Source organism: Esox lucius, chromosome 9 (genome assembly GCF_011004845.1).
Source record: "Esox lucius isolate fEsoLuc1 chromosome 9, fEsoLuc1.pri, whole genome shotgun sequence".
In the NCBI taxonomy this organism is placed as follows: domain Eukaryota; kingdom Metazoa; phylum Chordata; class Actinopteri; order Esociformes; family Esocidae; genus Esox; species Esox lucius.
Genome location: NC_047577.1, coordinates 13,079,854 through 13,093,383, shown reverse-complemented (window position 1 = coordinate 13,093,383; position 13,530 = coordinate 13,079,854). Strand labels below are relative to the sequence as shown.

At 41.7% G+C, this 13,530-nt stretch overlaps 1 protein-coding gene across 4 annotated transcripts in view; it reads right to left on the bottom strand.

Moving 5' to 3' along the window:
* myh11a (myosin, heavy chain 11a, smooth muscle) overlaps positions 1-13,530 on the bottom strand; it is a 42,488-nt gene extending 28,958 nt beyond the window's left edge. For 3 of the 4 annotated variants that reach the window (XM_029122552.2, XM_029122553.2, XM_013135285.2), the window contains exons 1-2: positions 5,879-6,220; positions 5,467-5,623 (exon numbers count right to left, since the gene is read on the bottom strand). In XM_029122552.2, the coding sequence (XP_028978385.1) occupies positions 5,467-5,623; positions 5,879-6,220 (499 nt within the window). Of the gene's footprint in view, positions 1-5,466; positions 5,624-5,878; positions 6,287-13,410 lie in introns of those variants that run through there. The other variant, XM_010872904.5, reaches the window with a different exon arrangement.

Genomic DNA, 13,530 nt, shown 5'->3' with positions numbered 1-13,530 from the left:
AACCCCCCGAAGGGTTTGTTTGGACCGTACAATTAGTCTTTCCCCAAAGGGATTGGTCTGTACCATGAGTCCATTAGTATACATGTCTACTCTGTTGTGGGAAACTTCCAAAGTCTGTCAACAATGGCAACTCTAACATTAAACATAGCCACAGACCCCTAGCCATCGGCTGGAAATAATGTTTAATCACCAGACACACCGTTGCTTCACATGTAAATACATGGAATTCTTTAGAAATTTGCCAATGTATTCAAACTCAGCAGATCGGAGTTTGAATACATTCACATGTCTAAATTACATTCACAAAAATGTTCAGTAAGTAAATAAATATTGGAATGTATTTTGAAATACATTGGCTCAAATATAATATGTAAAGATCTGGTTGCTGATCGATGCTGATCAATGATGAGGGGCATCTGAATTTTCTAATGCCAAAGTTGGACCAGATTTCAAGACACAGACCAAACTGCTGGTAGAAACAGTAGTTCAGGGTTCCCTAGGGTGGCCAAGTGGTCTGTGCTGCTGTAGCCTATGGGTTCTGGACCACTGCTCTTTCAGCAGACACTTTCTCCTCTATCTTCTCCTACTTCCCTCTCAAATAAAGCATATCAATGCCTGACCAAAACACCCCGCAAAAAGAACTGACATTCTATGCGTTTTCTATTTGAGGCATTAAATTCTCCAGTCAGTGTATCTGATAACAGCTTTAACATTCTTCTGGTAGTTTTAGTTAACCTCAACTTGTTTCCTGTTCACATGATGGATCCCCCCAGGAGATGCACGCACGCACGCACGCACACACAAACCCATAAAAACACACAGACACCACAGATCCCCTTAAGAGCTGCCTGCTGCCACGTCAGTTAACATTGACACACACACACACACACACACACACACACACACACACACACACACACACACACACACACACACACACACACACACACACACACACACACACACACACACACACACACACACACACACACACACACACACACACACACACACACACACACACACACACACACACACACACACACACACACACACACACACACACACACACACACACACACACACACACACACACACACACACACACACACACACACACACACACACACACACACAGTCTAATAGATAGAAAGCCAGAAACTAAATCCAAATATTTATAAACACTGAGGTTTCAATTTGAAGTTGAGTGACCACTGAAACCAGAGGAGGATAAGGAAATCACATTGTTTGGGAGTCCATTTTGTAAGGTATGAACATGAACGCATATAGCGCTCACGAAGTGTAACACATCGAAGGGAACTAGAGCTTGAGCAGAACTGAGGTAATCAAGCACGGCAGGACTTATTCTAACTTCTCTAATCACTTTGAGGCCCTTTTGAACAGGTTCAATCAATCACATTTATTTATAAAGCAGTTGTCACAAAATGCTTTTACAGAAACACCCGGCCTTAAACCCCAAGGAGCAAACAACAGTAGTGTTGAATTTCAGTGGCTAGGAAAAACTCCCTAAGAAGGCCGAAATTTAGGAAGAAACCTAGAGAGGACCCAGGCTCAGAGGGGTGATCAGTCCTCTTCTGGCTGTGCCGGGTGAGATATTAAGTGTCCAATTGGAATAATTAATAAATGCATGTGGGCTAAATCCAGACTCTATTTAAATTTAGACTAGGTCAGAAGTATGACCAGATGGACAAGGACAGCAACGGGCCCCCCAAACCAGGTACTCCGCAGGTGTGGACCAGGACCTCATGTCCTCCTAAAGTTTAAAACGGGAGGAGACAGTGAAAATTCAGAAAATGCATTCCTCATATCAACAACGATTTATAGTGGAGAAGGAGAATTTAGTGGGGAAGGAGAACTGACCCAATCCCCCAGCACAATAGTATAGCAGCGTAAGACCTTGGGACTGAGACATGGGGGGGGGGGGGGGTCAAACACTCCACCCAGGAGGGGGTGCAAACTGGCCTGCATGACTAACTTAGATCCAGGATTTGTTGACACGATAAACAGCATGGTAAATGGCCGCTAACGTGATGCCATTCTGTGGTGAATCTCCAAACCCCTTGGGGAAAGTTTTTTTGTTCTTGTATCTACAAACTGTTGATTTGTGCAGTCTTCAAAAGAAAACTTATCAAACCCTATTTGTTTGATATGCGCTTCAAATTGTGCCCATTATTATTCAAACAAATATCTATTTATGTAATGCATTTCAAATCAGACAAACCTACCCTGTACCGAGGCTGTCAATGCAAAATGTGAGGGAGAACTTGGGTCTGAAATAGCAGACTGTCAGCCTGGGAAAATAGCTTGGAATACATTTATACCTGCTTAATCGTCATGCTTTCAAGGGCACACTACTCAGGTTTGCCCTATGCCATAACCAGTGCAACTTTTGGGCTGGGATGTTTGGGATTCTCTCTATGGTCCTAAAGGTTCCGACGGAGGAGTTCAGAAAGAGTGAAACATTAAGGGGGGGGGGGGGGGGTGTTTGCCAACTTCCTGTCCTTCATATAAATGTATCAGTTACTCCTCTGAGTACACCCTACACCCCATTCAAATTAAAATGGGGTCAGACCGGTTTCCTCTGTCCACATGTTTCTTGAACTTTTAAACACATTCACAATACAGACATGCTACATCTAGGTAGCAAGAAACAAATATCTGCTGTTGGATCCAACAATTAATATTTATACAACTGTGAAGGACTTCAGCTTTTTCCTGGACTATGATCTTGCACTCTTGATAAACATATCAAAAGTATTTACAGGACAGCATTTCTCTCATATATGGAACATTTGAAAAATCTGGTTTTTCTTTCAAGCAAATAACAGTTTTGTTATATCAGACTACTAATTAGACTACTGCAACGCTCTCTCTTTCTGGCTAGCCAGATAAGGCATTAAAAAAAAGTATACAATACAAATGCTAGAAGTACAATATTACTTCAGTGCTTGCTTCTAGCTTTCTGTTGAGGGTAGAGCTGATGTCAAGTTTTTTTCCAAAAGCATTACCTGGATTAGCTCCATCTCTCTATGAATTGGTTTTCCATACCTACTTCAATGTAAGCTCCAATCACAACAAACATGCCACCTTAATGTTGTCAGGAATCTGCTACAGTCAACGTGGTAGAGTCATTGAAGATATCTGCTCAATGTACTTTGGCTCCTTCCCAAAGAAGTAAGGAGATTTTGTTGAGGTCACTGAAAGTAGTACCATATAGGTTTTGCTTAATGTTTTCAAGTCAAATAGCGACATGTCAAGTTGTCTTGTCCAGGTGACTTGTGTAGACGATGCTGCATGTACAACACTGTTGGACTTAAGACTGTATGATACTACATTTAGAGCCAAAGTGTCCCGCAACACCATTTGTCTCAGACCCCAATTTCTATGCTGCAATAGTCAGTGTGCTAGAGGTCTAGATCAGTCTTTTCCGTCTGGGGTTATTTCTTCCGATTCATTTGCTGTCCGGTAGTTATCAGGTAAAAAACACCTGATAACTACCCTTACATATCATCAGTTAACGTTCAAAAACGGTGTCTGGCAGTGTGTCAGGACTGACACTATCCCCACTGCTACAGTTAGAAGTAAAACGTAGAAGGCCGTGACGTTCGTAGGCGTGCACTTCCTTGAAGGAGAGAGAGTTGAGGCCAATGACAAACTTTGTTTGGGTTCATGTAGGCCTACACCGAGTGCTACAGTGATGCAGATTTGGCTACTTTTCTACTTGACAAGTAAGGTAACATTAGATACCCTATTTAGCTAGTTGGTAAGGACAAGCTATGTGTAAGTTACTAAATTGATGATGATGGAGAAAGAATTGACGTAGAAAGTCATTCAATGTTCTTGTTTATTTTATTTGTATGAGTGCAGATACGTTATTGGAAGGTTTCTCCAAAGTCTTTGGTCAAGACAATAAGCTGATGTTAGCTAGCTATGTTATGTGTAGACACTCACTGATTTCATTTGCTGTTGGAAAATGTTACAACCTGGTGGTCTCTGCAAAAGATTAAGAAAAATGAACATGCATTGTTTGACCAAACCTAATACATAAACGAATATTGCTTGGAAGAAGAAATTACATTGCCTTTTAGCTAGACTTAGCATTGTGCCAATTGGTCAAAACTTGCATATTATTGTTCCAGCTCGCGCTAGCTAGCACAATTATGATTTCATGTTCACTAGGTAGCCATCAACGAGTCTCTGAAATATGGCAATGCATCTTACCCAATAGATAGCCCAGATTATGTTTTGATTGGTTTAGCTGTTTACCTTGTTTATTCCTTGTTCCGTGGTTATGGAAAGGGACCATCAACTTCGACCCCATTTAAAATGAAAGTCTGTGTTCATTGCTCCAGCATCAACGGTTGCATGTGACACTACTTACGACCGGTCAGTATGCTCATAGTTAGAAATGATAGTGTCAGATCCTAATGGAGTTATAGAACCAACATTCAACTCACTGCTGACAGGTGGTGTAAAACATGCATAGTGCACCTTTAAGTAAACTCCCTTTAATTCTGTCACCAATACACATCTCACCAATCCTTTCAGCTTCTTCACACTGCCCGCTCAACCAGGAAGTATTTTCTGGCACATGCTGGGGGAATGCATTCCATGACCAACAACCAAAAGGTTTGTTGCAGACCCCCACAAGGAGTCGCTGAGTATCTGTTCAAGCACTTTGTGATAGCTGATGCTGATGTATAAAGGGCTATATAATGCATTGTGCAGATCATCTGCATGCAACCAGCAGCAAGCCTCTTTGACAGCTTTTGCACATATTCTGGCTTGACACTATCATCAGCTTGACTCTATCATCAGCTTGTTGAGGTCAGACCTGTGATTGGTTACCACACAGAATTCATATCTAGGACAGGGCAAAGTACTTATAGACTTTGCAGAAACATCCTGTTAAAACTGTTAGAGGCTATTCATCAAAATACAATCACTTTAAATGGCCTAGTGCTGGGCCTAACACAGCTTGATTTTCAAACTACTTGCGGGTGTGAAGTCGATAAAACACTGTAGCTTCTGAAGTGTCCAGAACAGGAAAACACTTGTTTTTGTTGTAATTTTTATAGATTATTGGGAGCTCTCTAGCTAGTTAGTCTATGGTGGATTGCGGACAAAATTGCTGCTTCTGATGATTCTTCATTACCTGAAGAGATGGACATCACTATGAATTCTGGATATTGTGGTTTGCTTTCAACCAGGAAATATAGATTGCCCTTATCTATCTAAACAATGAAATATGCACCGCTTGAGGAAATTTACAATTTTGATAGAACAAATGTGTTAACAACATATCAACAGACAAACATAAGTAAATAGAGCAGTAATGAAATTTCCCTTTAGGTGAAACCAACCTACCCGACCTTCAAGAAAGCATTTTAGAGGAAGCCCCAGAATTCTTTTTACAGCAAATAAATCAAAGAACTATGACCCTACCTTGCATCATGTTTCTGTAGGCATTGTCAGTGATGGCATAGATGTGGGGAGGCACTTCATGGCGTTTCTTCCCTTTGTACATCTCAATGATCTTCTCGGAGTAGATGGGTAGCATCTTGTATGGGTTTACCACAACACAGAACAGTCCAGAGTACGTCTGCAGAGGAGGAACCAGGGTATCAGGGTTATAGTCCCAAATACTTTCCTACTGAGAATTAGCCAACATGGTTATTCAATTGATTCCAAATGTTTTTAATTGATGTCATTGAAATGACACTAGAGTGTCAAATGTAACATTCTGTCTATGTGTTCATTGGGGACTACGAGAATTAGTCCTACCTGAATCTGACTGTTATTACATTCTCTGTATCTGTGTGTGAATGAATCTACTGGTGTTTAAACCTTAACTTACGTAGATGAGCCCAGAGAAGTACCTCTCCCGAATGTTATGCAACACGGACGCCTCGTTCAGGCAGGTGAGCTCGGCCATGTCCTCCACCTTGCTGAACTTGGGAGGGTTCATCTTCTGGATGTCGTCCTTGTTCACCGTCACCTTCTTGCCGTTGTCAGCCAACTCCACTAAGACCTCTTCCCCATGCTCCTCCTTGATGCTGGCCGCTTCAAAGCCATTCTTCTCCGAGGGGATCCACACCAGCTTCTTGGCCGACCAGTCAGCCTGTGCCATGGGACTGTTGATGAAGTCCTTGTCCAGGAAGAGGAACTTCTCGTCCTCGGACAACTGTTTTTTAGCCATCTTGGTGGTGGGTGGAGGATCTTGGATCTCCTAAGCTGTTAGGTTGTTTTGGGGGGGAAGGGGCAGCTGGGAATGGAGAGACAGACAGAGGTAGAAAGAAAACTATTTCAAAATGTTATCTGAAAGCATTGGGATCATTCATGTTTAGTAGCAGTCAAGGAATCTATAGTAAAGGGGTTTGTGATTGTGGGGTTTTGCATAGCATATACAGGACACGGGTGGTGGTGTAATACATCAAAGAAATATTAAAAAGGGGAGGGTGGAGCTTCATTAAGCATAGAATAAATTAAACGCCTTGCAGTCTCTCTAAATGTCTGTCCAGCACTTGAAAAACACACACGACAACCAACTAATGCCAGTCAGCAAGCAGTTAATCACACTAAATGCACTTTCCTGCCGGCTATACATTCACAGAAGACACGGCAAACCAAAGGGTTAATATAAACTTCTTTATCCTTCCAGAAACTCCCAGACTACAGTCATTCTCACAGAACCCCCTCTTCCAAGTTTCACTTCCTACATTCTCACATACCCCACAAGGGAGATTACAGCCATTGCAGTGCCCAGTTTAGATATGACTCCGGAAAATTACTTTTATATAGCGGTTACCATGTCTGATAAAAACTATTTTAATTGCACTGTACAACAATCATAACCCTAGGTGGTTACGAGTAACAAAAGAACCTATTCCAAATTCAGAAAATAATTGCTCCAACGTTTTTTTTCTTTCTCCCGGCCTATTTCCCTTGCAGCACTGTCCGCTACCTTGCAGTCCCGTGCTGTGATGCCCATATTTGGCCTGCTTCTCTGAAGGAGGCCTGTTTTTACAGACCTAAACACCCAGGCAAGTTCAACTCCCAAACAAAGCCCTTATAGGGAAGAGTATGTCTACAGCTGGCCCTCGCAGCTAAGAGTTTACTTCAAAATGATAACACCGAAAGAGAGGGAACGCTCACTTTGAGCAACAGACGGGCCGAAGGTTGGGTGCGTTTTTTTATGTTAATGGTTCGTGCTCCGTATGGTCTCGCTGCCGTGTACTCTCTGTGGCTGTAGCGTGTTGAACAATACATGAGGGACGCTCACCAGCTATTCTACTACACTGAGTCATACATGAAGGAGGTGGAGGTAAAACTATTGCAGGTGCATGTTTTTTTCTTTGTTGGGAACTCCTGTATCTTATCAATGAAAATGATTTCGACCTACAGGGTAACTAATATATTTAAGTTAAACCCTTTGAAAATGAATCAATTCCACTAAGACTATGTGGACATCACAAAAGCAAAGTAAGGACAGATGGTGACCTTTGGGCTAGAAAATCAGACTGCTCTTAGTTGTGACCCAGACAGTACATCACAAAGCCCCTTAACACCCATCATCACAAAATGATAACGGAAGAATTATATACTATGTAACTTTGTTTCCTATGACACTGAAGCACAAGGTATATCTTTTCTACGACCTATAATAATTGACCTCTGGAAAGTAATTTATTGTTGCTACAAAATCACAGTCAGATCTTTGGTTACTCAAGGGTTAGTTTTACAAATGTTATGGTTATCATTGTCTCCAAAAGTGTGTTTGTAAATTAGGCTAATAAAAGACACAAGATCCTTACGAGATGCATTCTTAATCTTCATTCTTAATCTTGAGGTGATGACTACTGTTCTTTTCTTAGCACAATACCCCAATGAATTCTGTAGGAGGCCACATCTCAAAAGAAAAAGAATGGCAATATGTGGGATTCAAACTTTCATAAATACTATCATAAAATACAGATGGACTAGTGGTAAGGATGCTTTAGTGAGAGTGTTGAATTGTGTCCAACGATGTTAATGATTTTATTGGGATTTAATTACAGGATATAATGATCTGCTCAGCAGGTTGGTCACTAGCATTGTGGCTCATTTTGTCATGTGATAGTTTGGCATGTGAGAAAAGCTAGCAAATTCAGACCAATAGTTTAAGACTTTTTTTAAGCAAATGTTAGCAAGTATGGCCCCAACATGGAACAGTCAACTGCAATACACACAGAACCATGAGAAGCACAATACGTATAGAACATACAGAACCGCGAGGACAATACGTATAGAACATACAGAACTGTGAGAAGCATCATACGTATAAAACATGCAGAACCACGAGAAGTACAATACATGGTGTCAGCCCCAAGTGATGATATCGTTTTGTGCGGTCCCTGTCAAATCCCAGCCCTGGAACACTGGCCTGCTCTTTCTAGGACTCAGAGTGGGAACTATGTAAACATACCCCTTGTCTTCCTGGGAAACATTGTCATGGTCCCCTGGGACCCAGGAGAGCCAAGTACCCATACAATTCCACAAAACATGCATAAACATCCACTTAACCAGATTGAGTTCCTTTAAATAATGAAAGTAATACAGTATATTATCCTATATCATTTTCCTTATTTGCAATGTCTGCAAGGCACTGAGGTGACAGAATAAACTAGACCCCTAATGGAATATAGAACAATACAGCTCAGAACAGTTCTAACAGTACAGTTCCAACACAAAAGACATCTAAAACAGAGGAGCTCTAACCCAGAAGTGCTCTAAAACAGTACAGTTCTAACACAGTACACTACAGCTGATACAGAATGATTACCTACAATCATTCCTGTTCTGAGGAAAAGTGAACTTCTCCTGACCCCCCCCCCCCTCCAGTTTCTGTCCCTCATCTCTCATAACTTATCTTTCTCACTATCATTTCTACACCATCCCTTGTTTCTTGTTCTGTCATCGCATGGTCAGTGGTTTCTCAACCCCCCCTCATTCTTCATCTTAAAGTGTCAACGCGTGTTAACCTTTGTCCACCTCAGCTCTCGTTTAGTGTGCAAAGGACAGCTGTCTGAGTAAGAGGTTGACAGGGTGGCAGTTTGCTGAAAGGCGGGAATTCAGTCTGATTAGAGACATGCTTAGAGTATAAAAATGAGGAAAAGAAGAGAAAGTGGAGGAGGAAAGGTGCCTCAGAGGACCGTCAACACTGTGAGGGGAAAGAGGAGGACATGACATTCTGGTGACATTCTCAATAAGAAGTAAAACCAGGACATCAAAGGGAAAGCCTTAACATATTATTACGTCAGAATGTATTGACTGTCATATCTAACCTATTGTCTGAAACAAGGTACGTCCCACGGTTATCTTCATATACAGTGGGGAGAACAACTATTTGATACACTGCCAATTTTGCAGGTTTTCCTACTTAAAAATCCATAAAATCACATTGTATGATTTTTTTTTTAATTAATTTGCTTTTTATTGCATGACATAAGTATTTCATAACCTACCAACCAGTAAGAATTCCGGCTCTCACAGACCTGTTAGTTTTTCTTTAAGAAGCCGTCCTGTTCTCCACTCTTTACCTGTATTAACTGCACCTGTTTGAACTTGTTACCTGTATAAAAGACACCTGTCCACACACTCAATCAAACAGACTCCAACCTCTCCACAATGGCCAAGACCAGAGAGCTGTGTAAGGACATCAGGGATAAAATTGTAGACCTGCACAAGGCTGGGATGGGCTACAGGAAAATAGGCAAGCAGCTTGGTGAGAAGGCAACAACTGTTGGCGCAATTATTAGAAAAATGGAAGAAGTTCAAGGTGACGGTGAGTCTCCCTTGGTCTGGGGCTCCATGCAAGATCTCACCTCGTGGGGCATCAATGATCATGAGGAAGGTGAGGGATCAGCCCAGAACTACACGGCAGGACCTGGTCAATGACCTGAAGAGAGCTGGGACCACAGTCTCAAAGAAAACCATTAGTAACACACTACGCTGTCATGGATTAAAATCCTGCAGCACACGCAAGGGCCCCCTGCTCAAGCCAGCGCATGTCCAGGCCCGTCTGAAGTTTGCCAATGACCATCTGGATGATCCAGAGGAGGAATGGGAGAAGATCCTGTGGTCTGATGAGACAAAAATAGAGCTTTTTGGTCTAAACTCCACTCGCCGTGTTTGGAGGAAGAAGAAAGATGAGTACAACCCCAAGAACACCATCCCAACCGTGAAGCATGGAGGTGGAAACATCATTCTTTGGGGTTGCTTTTCTGCAAAGGGGAAAGGATGACTGCACTGTATTGAGGGGAGGATGGATGGGGCAATGTATCGCGAGATCTTGGCCAACAACCTCCTTCCCTCAGTAAGAGCATTGAAGATGGGTCATGGCTGGGACTTCCAGCGACCCGAAACACACAGCCAGGGCAACTAAGGAGTGGCTCCGTAAGAAGCATCTCAAGGTCCTGGAGTGGTCTAGCCAGTCTCCAGACCTGAACCCAATAGAAAATCTTTGGAGAAAGTCTGTATTGCCCAGCGACAGCCCCGAAACCTGATAAATCTGGAGAAGGTCTGTATGGAGGAGTGCAAACCTGGTCAATAACTACAGGAAACGTATGATCTCTGTAATTGCAAACAAAGGTTGCTGTACCAAATATTAAGTTCTGCTTTTCTGATGTATCAAATACTTATGTCATGCAATAAAATGCAAATTAATTACTTACAGGAGGGCTTCTTAAAGAAAAACAAATAGGTCTGTCAGAGCCGGAATTCTTACTGGTTGGTAGGTGATCAAATACTTATGTCATGCAATAAAATGCAAAGTAATGCATACAATCGGATTTTCAGGATTTTTGTTTTAGATTCCGTCACTCACCGTTGAAGAGTACCTATGATAAAAATTACAGACTTCTACATGCTTTGTTTTGGGAAAACCTGCAAAATTGGCAGTGTATCAAATACTTGTTCTCCCCACTGTACAACAACAAATCCAATGACTAAACTGATCCCTTAACTAAATTCTAAACATTGAGTGGGAGTGGGAACAACTTCAATTAAGGAGCAGGACTTCCTGTAGCTTTGCACGCACATCCACTGACTTACTAAGTTCCACAACACCCAAGGTTTAAGTTACCATTTTTGTTTTCATAACAAGTCTCCAAACGGTCAGTAGACATCCCATACAGTCCCTTAAATCTTCCTAAGAATAATGTGGAAATAAACTTTGAATCAGTGTAATTCAATCCCTATATAATGTTGGGGATACTGAATTCATGTTTGTGAAGCTGTATTAAATATAGGGGATCTTGGCTTAGTTGCACATGGCACCCTATTTCTTGTAGACTGTAGTGCACTAGTTTAGACAAGGGCTGTATTTAAAGGTAGTGCACTAGTTTAGACAAGGGCTGTATTTAAAGGTAGTGCACTAGTTTAGACAAGGGCTGTATTTAAAGGTAGTGCACTAGTTTAGACAAGGGCTGTATTTAAAGGTAGTGCACTAGTTTAGACAAGGGCTGTATTTAAAGGTAGTGCACTAGTTTAGACAAGTGCTGTATTTAAAGGTAGTGCACTATTCAGGGAGAAAGGGGCCATGTAGAACAGCTACTATGCCTGGTTTTCATCAAATACATAAATGGTGGATGAGAGAAGGATGAGAACATAAGATGATCCATTTGGGATGCGTATGAATGGGCTGGTTGCCCAGGAGACCATGTGACCATACTATTAGTACAGGATGAATGGTGACCCCTTGGGCCTGTGAAAGGTTTTACCCCTCTCCTTCCTCATCCCATCCCTTCACTTATTCCTGGTTTCATGGCAAAATCTGGTATTCTAAATGTTTCTGTACGGGCAGACTTCACTCTATGTATTCCTGTGTTTGGCCATTTAAACAGAATGAAGGTTAATGTTATTACCGGTCTAAAGAAAGTCTTATCACAATGTATTTCAGTCCTGGTTCCTACAACTACGTTGTCTCCTGTGTGGCTCGAGGCAAACACCACTCTTACTGCGAACATCTCTCCTTTTCTAGCCAGTTACCCACCTCTCTAACTGAAGCACACATTCTCGTGATGGCAGTGTTATTTTCAACCTCCGCTCAAATGCAACACCAACAATCGTATGTAACACAGATAAAAAATTCAGTTGTTGCTACAAGAATCTCTGTGGTGGCTCAACAGAAAATGTTAGAAACAGATCTCCGCCAGAGACAAGTCCTGAAAGACAGCAGTCAGACAAACCACATGCTTCCGTTGCTGAAGCTCCCATGTTATTCTCCAAATATTACATACACTTTATGTGGGAAAACACATCATAACGTCAATCATCACAATTCAAGGGTCATCGGGCCGATTTCAGTAACTATGACGATGCTACTTTAGTCTTTCAGTGGCGCGTTCCAGTTTGATGCTGGTGTGTGACGCTGCAAAGTGCAAACTAAAGAGAACAGAACTCTCACAAGTCCATAACCAATCACACAGAGACTTCACACCACAACGTTCAGCAGCCGCAGACAGACAGCAACAAATACCATATTAGGAGAACAGGATACTCCATGGTTAGCGTTCAGCCAGCTATTTCTTTCAGATACAGTCAACTTCCCCTTAGCTTCCTATAGCATGGCTCTGGTGACGCGCATGACTCAATCAAACTGTTATTCCACCAAAAGAAGACAATAGATAACATAACTGCTTACTGAATAGAACACATGTTTAAGAGATGCTTGATTAGTTAGACAATGATGTGCAAAAGGATTATCATCTCTGATAAAGATGGTCAATAGCAAAGGTCAGACATAACAGACTCTAACCACACTGTCATGACTGCATCAGATGTAGATGTAGCCTATTATGTGGTGATGGCTGACGGTTTATATCAGTAAGACTTCACAGGACAGTGTCCTGTGTAACTGCTCTTCAGACAAACATATCTTCCATCAGCATACAGCTGTTAATTGTCACAGAAATTAATTGTGACAATTATAATGGAAAATTATCAGTTTTGCTCAGAAATCTATTGTGAAAGCTGGGTCAGAGTAGCATGGGAACTGTCACAGCTTATCAGATCGCTTGTTTGTATAGTGCCTTAAACTAAGGAAGCCCCCCTCCCAATATAATCAGTTCATAACAGGTTTTTTTAGCTTAAACTGTGCCACATTCCCACATGCCAAGCGATTTCCTTTTGTATGCCATATATATACACAAATACACATTAACCAATAACAATTATACACATAACTGCACGTGTGTAAATTTTCAGTAATAATGTTGCCAGAGCCATATTAAAAAGTCATGATAATGTCGTTTCACGCGCGTAATGAAGTGCCCCAAAGGGCATGGCAGCAAAGTGAACTTCTTCCAACTTGTCAAAGCAGGCAGTAGCTCGAAAACATAAAATACTTACAGAATTGATGATTTCGTATACGCGGGGGAGTTGGATTTGGAAAGTTAGGGTTTGGAGCGTCCTGCGTTTGACGGGGTACTCCAAAGACGAACAGTCCAAATTACCCCGGTATCACAGCTC